The following is a 17,750-nucleotide window of genomic DNA, read 5'->3' on the forward strand; positions in this document are numbered from 1 at the left end:
TACGCTGGTGAAATATTTATGGCCCATATATTAACTACTCAGTTTTCCCGATAACATTTCTCAGATACTGTGGAGAAGAATGTATCATTTTCTGTCATTAAAACAATCTTTAGCATCTATGATATTATTCATAATCCATTTTAAAAAGAGAATGGGTAGCATGTGAAAATCAGTGTGGATGAGAAAATGAGAGTGACCGAGCCCCATCTGATCCCCTGGTTTGGGAAGTTACGTGGTGCCCAACAGGCAGAGCAGCTGTGGCTACCTAACATCTATCACAGCAGCTGCTCAGGTGCCGGTTTTACAAAGATATGATGTCACTGAAACCAGTGGGGCACGACCTAGTGTTAAAACCATAAATGATTAACGTAAGCTGACAGTTCATGCAGTGTGTGAAAGCCACCGATTACTGCAGTGGTCCCAGGAAACTGTAAACTCTCCACGGCAGCCCTGAGTGTGATGCAGCACCCCAGCACCCTGGCATACAGTCTGGGAAGTGCCATCGTAAGATCTAACGTGGGGTTGCAGTCCAGGAAAAGAAGAGATAAGGGGAAGGCAAACTCTCCAAAGAAACTGTAGCTGAAAATTTTCCCCATTTGATGAAAGCGGATAAAAGCTGCATGAATGGGTCAGCCTCGTGTCCTAAGTTGAAACAAAACCACCACATTCAGCACCCAATGCCGGTGAATGCGTATTTACTACTTAGAAAGACAGGCTTCATCTGCTTTGTTCACTTTTTCTTCCTGCTCTTTCTGGTAACAAATGCAGGGAGAGAACACTGCCTGCTACTTGGGGAAAGGGCCAGATGGGACAGACAAGGCCAGTGGAGAAGCAACACAGAACTAGCCAGCTGTTCTGAAGAGGGGAAAGGAAGGGAGCATCCTTGAGGGCTCAAAACTGTCCAGCCCAGACCACCAGGGCAGCAGGCAATATATGGGGTGGAGACCCTACGGAGAAAACCACAGAGCTAAACAGAGAGGTTGCCTGGAGTGGCATCAGTCCTAATCTTCCCTGATGTGTTCTCTGCTGGGGTCCGTGCGGGGAGTTAGGGAGGTGACGTACCACAGGGCTGCACAGGGCAGAACGGAAGTAAAGAAACTTCCTTATCTCCTAAGTAAAAAAGGAGTAAGTTTAGTCCTCTCATTTGAAACTGAATGAAAAGGTTTTATTAAAATACTTATTACTCCCTTCTGCAGGATTTAATTTTAGATCATTTACATCTTTCAGCAGAAAGCTACCCTGAAGTGATAACAGTGGAGAACATTCATGAAGATTCCAGTAATGACTTGTTCTGCCGTGAAATTCCAAAGTGGTGCTGTCCATGTGACCACTCCCAAAAAGCTAATACCCTGGTAATCTAGTCACGTGACAGACAAGAACTACACTAACAAAAAATGTTGTAAATGGTCAACACTTGATCAGAAGAGTCTAAAGAATTTGCGATTGTACTGTATTCACTCAACATGTATTTACTGAGTGACTCCTATATGCCAAACATTAGGGACACAAGTGCCTTTAAGGTTTTACATAATACTGAGGAGTAACCAATGAAAAAGTGAACAAGTCAGAAAGGTAAATTCAGTTTGATAAACGCTACCATGTAACCAAGAAGGGTGCTGTGGGCCGGCTTCTGGGTTATGGGGCGGCCAATTCAAACAAGGCGACCAGCAGAGGCTTCTCTGACATGGTGCCTGTGTGTGCTGAGAACAGGATGCTGAGGGGCAGGCAGGCAACTGCAGACAGGCCTTCCGAGGAGAAGGAGTGAAGGAGTGACGGCAAAGGAGAGGGAAAGGAACGAGCTTGGCCTGTTCAAGGAACAGAAGGGAGACCAGTCTGGCTGGAGTGCAGGGTGGAAAAGGTGATCAAAGAAAAATAGATTTAAGGCTTATTCTAGAGCTAAAATCAAAATGACTTCCTGAGGACTGGGTGTAGCGAGGATCTACCTGTGACCGTCCAGTGGTCCCAGGACTAGAAAGTGCTAGGCTGCAATAAGTACAATTATCTTTTGTTTTATGACTGTTTTTAGCCATTTAGATGCTGTGAATTCTATAACCATATTTTCCTCCGCTTTGGCCACTAGAAAGCTCAAAGCATAATGTGAAGACCAATTTTGCCAACCCTACAAAATATCATGTACCTTTTTGTGTATTAATCTCACCCTTAGGATTTTTGTAATTTTCTATCCTAATTCTTTTCCATATTAATCTATTTTTATTCTGGTAGATGGACATTAACTTAGCAAGTTACTATATGTGATCTGATGAGAAAAAGTGGTAAAAATATAAGTCTTTTCATCGTAGTTTGTATTAATTGTGCTGTAATTAAAATATAAGAAAAGTGACAGAATGAAAGTTCTATGGAAAAACTGCAAGGGGAGAATGGGTGGAAGAAAAAAAAAAAAAAAAAGATTCTGGATAAAAACAGAAGGGAAGGATCAAAGAGAGGGAGAGGCATGGTTTCTGGAACCAGACTGCCTGCATTCCAGCCAGGCTCTAAGAATCACCAGCTGAGTGACTGGGGCAAGTAACTGACTCCTCTGGCCTTGGTTTCCTCATTTGTGAAATGGTGACTTTAGCAAAACAGTGCCCGCCTCACAGGGCTGTTATGAGGCTTAACCTAGTTAATATCTGTGATGTGCTCGGAAAGCACTCAGTCAGTAGTAGGCACAATGTGAGTGTCCTGTTAAAGTAAGTTTCAGTTCGGGATGTAAAGACAAGTAGGATTTAAACAGGTGAGAGGGTTTGAGAGCGGAACCACAGACTTGCAGACACAGGAGCAGTGTGAACAAAGGTCTGCAAGGGCAGAGCACGCCCTTTAACCCAGTGGCGGTGTCCGGGGGAGGCAGGCGCTAAACACAGGAAACATGGCAAAGTAATGAACAAAGACCAACTGGGAGAGAGGTCTTAAGAAAAAATACAGAAGGGCAACTGAATGCCTCTTAGAAGAACATGTATTTCACACTGTAGAAAACAGAGTATCTGAACGATCTGGTGCCACGCAAGCCCACAGTCACGCGGAGGGAAGAAGGCGGTGCCGGGCTAGCACGGACCAGCCATTGCTCCACAAGCGAACCACTGGGTCTGAAGTGTGACCTGAACGGTAATTCCATCCCCAAATACCCACTACCAAGGCAATGGAAAAGCTTAAAATGGCAAGCAGGGTATAGGCTGTCATCAAGAGGAATAATTTTTCATCTGGGCAGATGGAGGTGTCTCTCCAGATACTACACTCTCCCAAAACAGAAAGTTTCTGCCTTCTTTGTCTATTCATAACATAACATTTTCAACTTAATTGAAAACGAGACAACTAGATGAGCAATGATCTTCAGTAAAAATGGAAGACCTGGTCTGAGGAACAGGGCATCCCCTAAATGAATGGCACTGCATGTGCTCTATTATCTGTATTCTCTATCCGAGGGATATTCATTCTGTGAATGTTGCCTGATTTAGAGAAAAGGGCCTTTGCAGATGAGACATTAGGTCAAGAATCCTGAGATGGAAGCACTACCCTGCACCATCCAGGCGGACTGTAAACACCATCACTCGTACCCCTCTGCGAGCGAGGCGACTGGAGATTCGAGAAGGCAGCGCTAGGAAGGAGAGAGAGCAGAGCGCGAGGGCCTCAAGTCAAGGACCGCCTACAGGCACCAGAAGCTGGGAGGGTCAACAAGAGGATCCCCCCCTACAGCCTCCAGGGGGAGAGCAGTCAATACCTTGATTTTAGCCTAGTAAAGCTGATTTCAGACACCTAGCCTCCAGAACTATGACCAATTTCTATTGCTTAAAGCCACCAAGTTTGTGGTAATTCATTGTAACAGCCACTGGAAACGAATATAGCAAATATGTAATTTCCTATGATTGAACAGGAGAAATGGAAATGATAGACATTTACCATTTACTGAACAGCGACATAAATTATTTCATTAAATCATCAGCAATAAATCCTATTATTATTAGCCTGTTTTTACAGAGAAACCCGCCCTGGTTCCATGCCCAGATCTGTGTTTATTTTATATCGCAATAACACCTGTCTGTAACTGCTCTGACAGTGTGTCGATCAGCAGCACTCGGCAGGGGGACTCACTTTTTATTCCTCCCAATGAACTTGGATATATGGAAGAAACCTACTTTAAATTATTTCATGCAAAAAACTCTACCTGAAAAAATATATACAGTCACCAGTGAAAAAAAGTCTGTGTTACTAATTTCCACTGAGTTCTTCTGGGGGCAAAAATGCAAAAATTAAAAATAATTTTCAAATAAGTTTGAGAGTCACGTCTCAATTTATAGTTTGCTTCAACTGACTTACAAATTCATTAACATATTTTTCATGATAAAAGCAGTCATGATTCCGAGACAGAAATAAAAATTCAGTGTGCCTCGACAAGCTTAGGAGTTTCAGATACCACAGAGCATTTACACGGCATAAGAAGACAACAAGCATCGGGACACTCACCTGGTACCTGACACTGCTCAACACTGGAGATGCGGCAATGAACTAGCCTGGTACTGTCTGCGCTCACTGGGGAAACACAAGCTTCCACTATCTCCATTTGTGTATCAAAGCTATGACTTACGTTCAAAGAATTAAGGGATTAATAACGTGAGGGTGATTAAATAAACTTATCTACAGTCATTAGCTAGTAAGTGGTACAGGTTATATTTAAGCCCAGGAATACCTCAGTCCACAGTGAATCCTCTTAATACGACACCATATTGCCTGAATGCATTCCTACAGGCTTTGTACCAATACACTGGTAAAGCCGCTTGCCTGTTAATAAAGGAAACATTAAAACTGTTGCCATGGTACCCTATTCTAACAACAAAAAGGTAAGTCAATTAATCACACCTACCTGGTTATTGCTGGGGTTGGTACACCTCTTGTACGCAAGGTAGGTTTCCCTCGAACAACTGGTACATCTGCATTTTCTGAACCACCATTCAAATATGTTAATTCCTGGAGCTGTGCTTGCCTGATTTCATCATTATAGTCCTACACAAAAGACAGAAGATAACAAAGAATTTAGGACAAGAAGCAAATAATTTTAATAGGAAAAAAAAAAAGGTAAGGAAAATAGTTAAATTCATAAAACAAGACTTGAGTTTGCTGAAATGAAAATTTATCAATAAATTGTTGTAAAAAGAAAAAAAACAAAGAGTATTTTTCCCCTAAACTAGAATTTTCTACAGTCAGCCATATCTCCTTCTGCTGTGCATACTTTCCAAGTGAAATATTTATAATAAAATTAAAATGGCACGTAACTGATATATGGGCATTACTATTTACAACTCAATCAACTTAGTAGTTACAGAGAGCCTAGTTTAGCCAGAAGTATCTAAAGAAAGAAGAACAAAGCTGGAGGACTGGTATGTTCTCATTTCAAAACTTACTATAAAGCTATAGTAATGGAGAACGTATGGTGCTGCCTTAAAAGATAGACGTAAAGATCAATGAAATAGAATTGAGAGCCCAGTTATCAATTAGAGTCAATTGATTTTCAAATAGTCTCTAACAAATGGTGCTGTAACAACTGAATATCCACATCAAAAAAATAAGACGGGCCCTTTACTTTCTGCCATACACAAAAATTATATCAAAATGGATCAGAGACCTAAATGTAAGAGCTAAAACTGTAAAACTCTTAAAAGAAAACATGAAAGTAAATCTTCACGATCCTATATTACATAATGATTTCTTAGCTAAGATATCAAAAGCACAAATGAAAAAACAGTCAAATTGGACCAAGTCAAAGTTTAAAACTATTGTGCTACAAAAATACCATCAAAAAAGTGAAAATACAGCCCACAAAATAGAAGAAAATATTTTGAAATCCTATTACCTGATACGCAACTTGTATTCGTAATACGTGAAGAACTCTTACAACTCAATAATAAAAGGACACATAACCTAATTTGGAAAGGATAAAGGATTTGAATAGGCATTTCTCTTTAAGAAAAATATAAAGTAAGCCCAAGAAAAGAAGCTCGACATTATTAGTTATTATGGAAATGCAAACAAAAACCACAATGAAATACCACGAACATACCCACTAGGATAGCAGTAATCAAAGAGATTAAGCAATATCAAGTGTTGGTAAGATTGCAGAGATACTGAAACCCTTACAACTTTCTGGTGGCAATGTAAAATGGTCCAGCCACTTTGGAAAACCACATAGTAGCTCCTCAAAAATGCTGAACAAAGAGTTACCATATGACCTGGCAAATCCATTCCTAGGTAACACCCAAGAAAATGAAAACATATATTCATGCAAAAATGTGTGCATGAATGTTCACAGCAGCATTATTCATAATAGCCCAAAAGTAGAAACAACCCCAAAGTCCTCAACTGATGAGTGGACATATAAAATGTGGTATATCATAAAATGGAATATTATTCAGCAATAAAACGCAACTTGAATGAACCTTGGTAACAGTATGTTAGGTGAAAGAAGTCAGGGCAAAAGGCTACACATACTGTATGTGTTTTATATGAAATGTCAAAAAAAAACAGGGAAACCTAGAGAGATAAATTAGTGGCTATGTAAGACAGAGGAGTGTGAGAGGGGAGGGGAGCCGAATGGGGAGGGACCGCTAATGCGTATGGAGTTCCTTTTGGGGGATGATAAAAATCTAAACCAGTTTGTAGTCACAGTTACAAAACTGTGAATATACAATAATCCAATGAACTGTATACGTTATGGGTAAACTGTATGGTATTTGAATTACATCTCCATAAAAGCTGTGTAAAAAGAACAAAAACTAATTAGTGGTTGCCGAAGGCGGGAGAAGAATGGGGAGTGACAGCTGTTGGTTACAAGGTTCATTTTGGGAGGTAAAACAAATGGCCCAACTTAGATGAGGGGGACAGTTGCAGAACTCTGCGAATATACTAAAAAGCGCTGAACTGTATACTTTATATGAGTGAATTTTATGCCGTGTGATTTATATCTCAATAAAGATATTAAAAGGAAAAAACAACACACTGGAGGCAGAAACACCAGATGGAAGCACTTAAGTAATCCCAGTATGTGGTAAAGATGGCCTGGAGTAGGGAAGTGGCGGGAAGGATGGCGAAAGGTAGATATGGAGTTATTTATAATGTCTAATTTTATTAGAAATGGTAAAATATTGGATATGGGGGTATATGAGCAAAGTCAAGAAGTTTGGTTTCTGGAAGATAAGGAGAGTAACAAAGTGACATCATGATTTAATCAATTTTGTACAGGTCGACTCTTCAATGGTCTATAGCACACAAAAATTGAGCTGTTCTATAGCAATCAGACATAGGAACTGGAAATTCAGAAGTTAAAGATATGGATACAGAAGTGGGAAGGAAGGCCCCGCACATTACAGAGAAGGGTGTGTCATCACGCTGGCCCTTGGCAGGCTCCTGGCAGATAACCTCTGAATCCGTGGTGGGTTCTGCTTACTAAGAGTATGCTCCTTACCATTTTACTAAAAATGTGTGATTAATAAATTATTTGTAAAGCACATCCTAAATAAAATGTGCTACCTAAATGCTAAATATTGGCCCTGTTGAAAAGTGTTAGGAGGCAGGACACAAAATTGTATGTGGTTAAAAATTGATTCATGGGAAAAGAAGATAACTGAGGCCCTATTCAAAAATACAATTAAAAATTTAAAAAGAAAAATTAAAAAAAGCAAAGCATTGCTCTAAGTAAAGCTAGGTGATTTACAATGGTGCCACAAAAACTAGAATTAAAGCCTATTTTAAACATCATCTGTGTCAAAGTATATTATAGCAGATAGTGTAGTTAGGAGGGAAAAAAAGCCCAAAAAGCAAAAAAACGGAATCGGAGTCAATCACATCTGAGGTTAAGCCTGAATTTACCCAATCGGGCTGACCAGCTATGTGATTTTAGGCAACTTCTTTAAATGTGAGGTAACTGTTTCTTCTGATGTCAGATAGACACTGACATACACACTGTAGTTACAATTTTATTGGTCTTCAAAATAATGTTTTTAAATCAGTAGGGAAACCAAATCACGTATGGTAGCTTATAGACTAAATTATTTCTACAGTTTTATATTTTAAACTAGTCATTAGTAAATTATTACTTCAACTCCCCATCTGAAAAGTGAAACTATTATAACATTAACACCAACACTGCCACCAATTGTGAAGAGGAGAAAATTGATTAGAATTCTAATTAAATATGTGTAAATGGGATTTCTCTAGCCAGTAAGTTTAGGATCTATCTAAATGTGTTAGCCTGGAGAATAGGAAAAAAGTCTTAAAATAAAATCATTAAAAGTAATTTATTAAAAATTCAGTGGGTTCTCTGCCAGAGATGTACTCTTCAGACATATTTGCCCAAATATGCTAATATTTATGTCCAAGGTTAATCCTGGGATCACTGTTTGAATTATAATCTATAAGAAGTAAGTGTCCATTATTTGAAGACTAATTAAATAAATTCTGGAACACGCATATAATGAAATATTATGCAGACATTAAAAAGAATGAAGTGAAACTTTACATATGCTCATATGGACAGAGATCCAAAACAACCTAAGTTAAAAAAAAAAAAAGAAAGGTTATGAGAGAGCACAGGACTTTCAGGATAACTAAGCAAGGAGCTCAGCAAAGCCTTTCCATAACAGGCAACAATAAAGGCTGACCAAACAGTTAAAAACAACCACTTCAGGACTCTGGAAAGAAGAGTGGGAGTCTGTGGCAATCTTGCCTGCGAGTGTTCCCACCCCTCCTCCCCAGCCCAGATGATGCATAAGTTCCACTAGGATGGGGAAAGCCGTGAAAACCAGTGAAGGATGTTCACGTAATTTTGAAGAAAGTGTGAAATGACTCCATGCCCAGCAGCACGGTCAATATCAGTAGCAATTCTGATAGCAAATGAGTAGAGAAGACCAGTCAATCAGCAAGCCTAAAAATCACGTTTTGGGTGGGGCAAGCAATAAACAGACTGGCCAATTAGCCAGAAATTTAACAGCCATGGACTAGCAAAGAAAAAAAGAGATTAAAAAAAATCCACAATAACTACAATGTAAAGTTAATCAGAGGAGCTCAATAGCAGATTTAAGATGGCAGAAGAATGAATCAGTGAACTTGAAGTTAATTAAAAGTATTCAGGCTGAAAAACACAGAGAAAAATGGATGAAGAAAAATGAGTCTCAGAGATCTGTGGGGCACCATCAAATGTACCAACATACATATAATGGGAATCCAGGGGTTGGGGGTTGTGGAGGAGGAAGAGAAAGGCAGAGAAATTTTAAAGAAACAATGGTTGAAAACTACCCACATTTGAAGAAAAACATAAACCCACATATTCACATATTCCCTTGAGATAAACATGTACACCACAGTCAAATAGTTGAAAATCAAAGATAAAAAGAAAGTCTGAGCAACAGCAAGAGAAAAACAACAGATTACAAACAAAACAACAAAATAATTAATGACTCTTCGCATCAAAAATAGTAGAGGCCAGGGCTTCCCTGGTGGCGCAGTGGTTGAGAATCTGCCTGCCAATGCAGGGGACACGGGTTCGAGCCCTGGTCTGGGAAGATCCCACATGCCGCAGAGCAACTAGGCCCGTGAGCCACAATTACTGAGCCTGCGCGTCTGGAGCCTGTGCTCCGCAACGAGAGAGGCCGCGATAGTGAGAGGCCCGCGCATCACGATGAAGAGTGGCCCCCGCTTGCCGCAACTGGAGAAAGCCCTCGCACAGAAACGAAGACCCAACACAGCCATAAATAAATAAATGAATAAATTTAAAATAAATGTGATTTGAATAAAATATAAAATCTGGTTTAAAAAAAAAAAAAATAGTAGAGGCCAGAAAATAGAAGAATGGCCTCCTACCACCTAAAAGAAAAAACCGTCAGCCAAGAATTACATACAGGTATACTTCGGAGGTATTGCAGATTTGGTTCCAGACCACCACAATAAGGCAAATATTGAAATAAAGCCAGTCATACGAATTTTTTAGTTTCCCAGTGCATATAAAAGTTATGGCTAACACTATACTGTAGTCTATTAGTGTGCAATACCACTATATCTAAAAAAAACAAAAAAGTACTTACCTTAATTAAAAAATACTGCTAAAGAATGCTAACCATTATTTGAGCCTTCAGTGAGTCACAGTAGTAACATCAAAGATCACTGATCACAGATCACCATAACATATAAAATTAGTAAAAACATTTGAGATATTGTGAGAATTACCAAAATGTGACACAGAGACATGACGTGAACAAATGCTATTGGAAAAATGACGCCAACGGACTTGCCTGACACAGGGTTGCCACAAACCTTCAATTTGTTAAAACAAAACAAAACAAACACAGTATCTCTGAAGCACAATAAAGTGAAGCTCAATAAAAAGAAGTACGTTTGTAAGCTAAACTTTAGGATATAGGTGAAATAAAGACATGCCGAGAAAAAATCTTTTTTTGCTAGCAGACCTATGTTACAAAAAAGACTAAAGGAAGTCCTTCAGGCTGAAAACAAGTAACACCATATGTCAACTCTATCCGCATAAAGAAACAATGAGCACCAGAAATGCTAGATGTGTGCTTTAATATAAACGTCTATAAAAATACTGTACTACAAGCCAATATCCCTCATGATTATAGGTGTAATAATCCTTAAACTATTAGGGTTTTTTATATGTTTCCAGCAACATATAAAAGGGATTACATATTACGACCAAGTAGAGTTTCACCTGGGACTGCAAAGCTGGCTTGACATCTGAAATCACAAATGCAATATGCCGTTATTAACAGAATGAAGGAGAAAAGCCACGTGAAGGGCTCAATGGACAGAAGAGCACAGCCCAACACCCATCTGTGACTAAAACAAACCAACAAACCCAAACCTCTTACCACCAGGCATAGAAGAGAACTTCTTCAACATGATAAAGGGCAGCAAAAGAAACCCTACAGCTAACATCACACTTCATGGTAAAAGACTGAAACTAGCAAAGGGTGTCTATCCTCACTTCTCCTCAACAATGCACTGACAGTTCTAGTCAGTGTAATAAGGAAGAAAATAAAATTAAATAAAAAATTAAAGGCATCAGATATGAAAGGAAGAAGTAAAGCTTTCTTTATTCACAGATCACATGATTCTGTATGTAGAAAATCCTGATAATTCCATTAGAAACACACACACACACTGGAACTAATAAACACATTCAGCAAAGTCACAAGGTACAAACAAGATCAACTGCATTTCTATACACCAGTAACCACCTGAAAATGAAATTAAAAAAAAAAAAACAATTCCGTTCACAATAACATCAAAAAGTATGTAATACTTAGAAATAAATTTAACAAAAGAAATGCAAGCCTGGTATCCTGAAAACTATAAAACACCGCTGAGAAAGAATTTTTAGTATCTCTTAAAAAAATGGAGAGACATTTCCTGTTCATGGACAAGAAGGTGCAATATTGTTAGGATGGAAATTACCCCCAAATTGACTTGTAAGTTCAACCCACTATCAAAGCCCTAGCAAGCTTTCTTTTTTTTTTTTGGTAGAAATTGACAAGCTGAATGTAAAATACACATAAAAATGCAAAGGAGCCAGAATAGCCAAAACAATTTTGAAAAAGAAGAACAAAGCTGCAGAACTTACACAACCTGGATTTCAAAATTTGCTATAAGGCTGAAGTAATTAAGAGTATGGTCCTGGCGTAAGGACAGGTATATAAATCAATGGAACAGAACTGAGAACCCTGAAATAAATTCATACATTTATATTCAGTCAATCTTCAACAATAGTGCCAAGGCAATTCAATAGGGACAGAATTGTCTTTTTAACATATGGTGCTGGGACAACTGGATATCTACATAGAAAAAGATATATTTAGATCCTAATCTAACACCTTACACAAAAAGTAACTTCAAGTGGATCACAGAGTTCAATGCAAGAGCTAATACCATAAAACATTAAGAAGAAAACACAGCAGAAATTCTTTGCGACCTTGGGTTAGGCAAAGAGTTTTCTGGCCAGCTCAGATTCAAGGTGAAAGAAGTTGGAGCCTACTTCTTGGTGGAAGAGTGTGAAGTGATGGGGTGGGAAGACTGTTGCTGCTACCTTTGGAGAACAGAGTCTGTCCTACTTGGCTAAGCTGGCACTCCCTCGTCCACACTGAATGACCACAAGGACATTAAACCTCTCCTTGGTCTTGTCAGAGTTACAATTTTAAAGTCATTTATATAAATATCTGATTCTTACCTGTCTCTCCCATTATATAAACTCCCCAAGGGCAGGGGCCATGTTTTTTATTAGTTCACATGTGTCTATCAAATAGAGAGCACTCGAAAACTCTGTTTTTAAACTAAATGAATAATAGGATCATCACACTGGCTTGAGGGAACTAATGAAAACCCTGTTAAGCTCCCAAATTAAAATACTTAATACAGTCTTATGCCCTGGCTTTTCCAAGACAATCATGATTCAAAACGTCCTTTCCCTATAAATATGACAGTCTTCCTCACAGATAACATAATCATGACACATGCTCCAGTAGGTAAGTCAATCTACTACACCACTGGGAATCGCTGAACACAGTCTTATCCCAGACAGCTGTTTGGCAGATGTGACAGTTTCTCTAAAATAAACTGTCTGAAGAGCCAACCTGTTCAAGTTTTGGTTTTTTAAATCTAGAACATGCAAATTATACAAAAGACTGAAATTAACTTTTGTAATGGAAATAGGGACATATTCTCTTTAAATGATCACATTCTCAGCAATGTCAGGGTGTCTGAAAAGGATTAAAAAAGACCATCAACTGTTAGCAAAAACATAAATACCCGCACAGTGCCTTCCTCTCTGTGTCCGCCGCTCCGTCTCCATCACGCATTCCTCACGCTGCACAGAAACCACGTGCTTCTGCGCCCCTAAACCACACAAGCCTCCGGCGGGGCTGCGCTTACCCACGCGGCACACCAGCACCAAGCACAGCGCTCGGCACGTGGACCGCACCAACGAGCTCGCGCTCGAGAGCAACGAATCTGTGAGGTGACTCAGTGTCACAGCAAGGCTTCGGGCGTGAGACCACAAAGGCACACCAGTGACTGTGCTCTTCAACTTTCTTGCAGTATTACCTAATCTCTTTAAAAATCCCTGGCCTCACAGGTAAAGAAGGAATGGTGCCAAGTAATTCATAGGGACACTGTAACGGACAAAGCGCTATGCAAATAACAATTACTGATAAGAACTGTCAAGGATTAAAACAAAGGGAGGACTTTAAAGTACAAATTACAAATTAACTATCAAGAAAAACTGTACTAACAGGAATGAGGAATTTTTTGATTTCCTCCAGAGCATGTCCCATCCGGGCATAGGCTTCTGCTGGCGGGGCAAACACTTCAATCAGAACATGGAGATCATCATTCAGGTGGAAGTACTTTGCTTCTCCACTTTTCCTCAACTCTTCTTCCTGAAAAAAGAAAAATCATGTTTAAAAGGGTGTCACTGTAAAAAAAGAAAAAGAAAATAAAAACTACCCAAGCTTATCTGGCACGTGATTATCACAAAAGGTTCACCCGACAGCAAACAACACCTAAGGAAGAAAGTTTAAAACACAAATCTGATCTTGCTGTCCCCAGGCCTTTATGGAAACCCCAAAGGCTTCCTGCTGCGGTGGGAGGGGTCTCAAGTCCTGCCGCTGGCCCAGGAGCCCTCCGGCCATCTCCCCAAGGCCACGCGCTCCGAGCTCCGGCTGCTCCAGCTCCTCCAGCCTCCCCGGCCCAACCCCTCCAGGCGCCACAGAGAACTGCTTTGTGTTCCTCAGACTGGCCAAGCAACCAACCAAGCTCACTTCTGCACTGGCTACCCTGTGTGCCCCTGAGCTGTCACAAAGCATTTACCACTGTCTAAAATGCCTTACTTTTTGCTTGTCCATTTTCTAATTTTTCTCACTTAAGGTGATCACCATGGAGCAGAATCCATGACTGTCTGGTTTGGTGCTGCATGCTCCTTGTCTAGAAAAGTGCTTGGTAGATAGTAGATGCTCAACGAATATTTTTGAATGAATAGGTAAATATTATTTATTCATTTCTATGTTCATTTGCTCATTCATACAAAAAACATTTCTACATGCCAGGTACCATACTCTATCTGAGAATAAAAGAGTGAATAAAATAAATGAAAAATTTTGTTATAGGATTTTATATGATTATGAGAAACATTTAAAAAATTTTTGGTGGGTATAGTGAAATTCAGGGGGGAAAAAACCCCAGATCATTAAGGGACCACTAACTTTGCTCCATTATCTTTTTCTAACAAGCCTTTGTTAGAGTAGCAATTACAGAATCTGGTTCTTTTAAAAGTCTTTGTTCTCAACATTAAAATCAGACAGACAGATTAAGATTAGTAGGAACCTACACCTAGAGTGATTTCTAAAAGGCAGGAAACCTTCCTAGCCTCTCCAAAAAACCCACCCCGTAAGAGAGAGAACCCAGGAATTCCTGGCAACAGCACCTGTTGATTCCAAAATTAGCCAAGAGGACAAGGAGGCACACACATCCTTGACTTCACCCCTTAAGGTTTCAACTTCTGTTACTTAACTAATCTGAATTTTTACAAAGAAAAGACAGATCAAAATATAGAGCATGAAAAGGGCAGGGGATTTAGAGTTAGATATACCTGAATTTTAGCCATGGTGGTCACCAGGTGTGTGTGTGAGTTTGAACAGATTATATGTAATCCAACACTTCGTTGGCAAAATCAATTTGGTGTTAACATATGTATATTAATGTAGGTCCACTGGGAAGACTAAAAAGGCAGCTTGTGTAAAGGCCTGGCCAAGGAGACAGTATATACAGTGCCCAGGACACTGCCTTGTACATGGCAGGCACTCAGTAAATGCTAGTTTCCTTCACATTTATGGAAAGTGGGCCAGAAACTGAAAGAAAAGAAGAAAAATATATTTGAAGGGAGAGCAAACATAAGCTACCGTAATATCCTATGCATTTCCTTCAAAATTTGTCAAGTATGAAAAGGACTATTGGGACTTCCCTGGTGGCGCAGTGGTTAAGAATCCGCCTGCCAATGCAGGCAGGGGACACAGGTTCGAGCCCTGGTCCGGGAAGATCCCACATGCCGCAGAGCAACTAAGCCCATGCGCCACAACTACAGAGCTGGCACTCTAGAGCCCGCGAGCCACAACTACTGAGCCCGTGCGCCACAACTACTGAAGCCCGCACGCCTAGAGCCCGTGCTCCACAGTAAGAGAAGCCACCGCAATGAGAAGCCCGTGCACCACAACAAAGAGTAGCCCCCCCTCGCCGCAACTAGAGAAAGCCCACGCGCAGCAACGAAGACCCAATGCAGCCAAAAATAAATAAATTAAAAAAAAAAAAATAAGGAAAAGGACTATTCTTTCATGCCAACGGTGGACTAGTTCTTGTTCTAATCAGAACATTTCCAATCATTTGATCTGACTCTGCCTTTCACAGCTGAAGTCTTAGAAACTGGATTCTATGCACAGTAGTTCATCTTTGAAAGCATGAACTACTGCAATGAACATTTCTTATCTTTTTCTAATATGGCACCAAACTAATGCTTTTAATGAGAGATTATAACTGTTGATTCACAGGCAAACATTTCCATTGCTATTACAAACTTACGCTGGAACAGGAAGGCCCTCTTACCATAACCACAGCTGTCACGCAGCTCCACAGAGTGAGCAGTTATGACTGGTTACTTCTTGGGTTAATGATGGGAGGCAATGCAGTGTTTGGGGAAGAACACAGAGTGTGTCTGAAGTTCTGCTTTCAAACCCCAAATCCAGCAACTGGTCATGTTACTTTATCCCCATCTTGAAGAGGTGATTTTAAAATGGGTGATAATAGTGTAGCGTCTACTGCTCAAAGGGTTGTTGTAGGTAACAGAGGAGTGGTTGTAACAGTCATTAGGAGTTATTAGTAATAAAGGAATTGTAGTAATTCGGAAGACACAAGAAGTCTTTAGAATTATGCCTACCACATAAGAAGCACTCAAATGATAAATACAGTAATGGTAACTATTATTACGTAACAATAGTGTTAATTATTCTATTATTCTATAATACAGATGAGGTGGGCAAAACGTCTAGCATGTTTGGCACAAACCGAAGGCTCCACAGACCGTAGCATTATAGTGATTATTATGCCACATAACCACCTGATACATGTCAATAATGACTCCTATAATATCATCAATGTAGCAAATACAAGAAGAAAATGAATTATGTTCACATTAGAATTTAAATGATGAACACTTTGAAAATCCAAAAGGATGAGATTTTAATACTAAGGAATGGAAATCTCTTTAGAAATAAACACTGTTAACTGAGAATTTTCTGTAGACTAAAAATTAGTAAAAAGGATCAACTGAAATCAGTATTCAGGAGTTCAGGCAGTGAGGATCTGATTACGATACAGCAGATGGTACACCTGTCTACTTAAATTATCACCTGTGGTTACTGTCAGTGAAATGCTTTTGAAGGTGTAACTGATGGACCACCTGGCCCAGTATGACGGGCGAGAAGGAGACATGGTGGGCCGGGTGGGGTGAAAGGGGCTGCTTCTACTGTATTGAAGAACTTAAAGAAGGAAATGACAGACTCAGCACTTGACATTATCAGTTCAAGGCCCAAAGAGCCAGAAGTATCCCGGAAGGTTTTACTGCTTATGGCCACAGGCTGATGGAGTCAACAGACCAGGCAGAGTTCAGGCGTGTGCTAACGACCAGCAGGTTGCCTGGTCATCGCTGTGGGAGACTTAGGACGGTGTCTGGAGGACAGTGAAAATCTGAGAGCTGGACTGGCAACTTTTGGAAAGATTCAAGTAACTCTGAGTATACGAACGCTAAAGTCCCACTGAGCCTTCCACACTGGCAGAAGCCTGTCTCGAACAGCCAAGGTAGTTCCTTGAAAGGAGATGACAATTCTCATGCTTTACTACTGCTACCCTCTATCACCTCCTGGCCTAAGATCAGATCCCTGCTTGCCCCAGGGATGCAGCGAACAAAAGAGCTAAGCTCAATCTAGAGGAGAAGGCTGCGTGAGTGCAGTAACTGTAACGTCTCCTGGTGTGTGTGCACTGGACACTTCCTCCCAGTCTTCCCAATAAGGATCGGGGACCTTTTTCTAGAATGACTGTGCACTGAGATGAAGAAATACTCACACAGTTTGAGGATTAACAGACTTGCCTCTGAGCAAGTGCTGCTCCACTGAAGGCCACCGACGAAAGTGGGGCTTAAGGGGTCAAGAGGTAAAGGGCTTCTGCTCCTACTCTCTTGACAGTGGGCCCAATGGGCTATGCCACTTCCTCAGTCTCTAGGTGTCTTGATGGAATGTAAACGCTCAGCCACTTGCAGAATCCCCCTATTGACTTGCTGACCCATGTGGTCAAGGACACAGAAATGAGAGGATTAGTGAAGGGGTGATAAGTGGTCTGGGAAGAGGCCCAAGTGTGTAAGAACAGGGAGCCCCACGTGAGCCAGAGCATGCACTCAGTGACCAGGCAGCCAAGGGGACCCACTGTAGCAGATGTCAAAGCACCTCATTCCCCAGCCACCTCAATGCTACTCAAAGGACTCATGAACAAAGTACCTATGGTGACAGGGAAAGAGGTATTGTTTTTGTTTGTTTGTTTGTTTTCTTAATTTTTATTGGAGTACAGTTGCTTCCCAATGTTGTGTTAGTTTCTGCTGTACAGCAAAGTGAATCAGTTATACGTATACATATATCCCCTCTTTTTTAGGTTTCCTTCCCATTTAG

At 40.3% G+C, this 17,750-nt stretch overlaps 1 protein-coding gene across 5 annotated transcripts in view; it reads right to left on the reverse strand.

Moving 5' to 3' along the window:
* The window catches only part of KHDRBS3 (KH RNA binding domain containing, signal transduction associated 3), a 165,194-nt gene that overhangs the window by 72,127 nt on the left and 75,317 nt on the right, over window positions 1-17,750 (reverse strand). For all 5 annotated transcript variants that reach the window (XR_014236663.1, XR_014236664.1, XM_082364647.1 and 2 more), the window contains exons 4-5: window positions 13,278-13,424; window positions 4,853-4,992 (exon numbers count right to left, since the gene is read on the reverse strand). Coding sequence is in view for 3 of the 5 variants with exons in the window: in XM_082364647.1 (XP_082220773.1) it covers window positions 4,853-4,992; window positions 13,278-13,424 (287 nt within the window). In the remaining 2 variants the exon portion in view is untranslated. The remainder of the gene's footprint in view (window positions 1-4,852; window positions 4,993-13,277; window positions 13,425-17,750) is intronic.

The sequence above is a fragment of the Balaenoptera borealis genome, assembly GCF_965194805.1.
Source record: "Balaenoptera borealis genome assembly, chromosome: 17".
In the NCBI taxonomy this organism is placed as follows: Eukaryota; Metazoa; Chordata; class Mammalia; order Artiodactyla; family Balaenopteridae; genus Balaenoptera; species Balaenoptera borealis.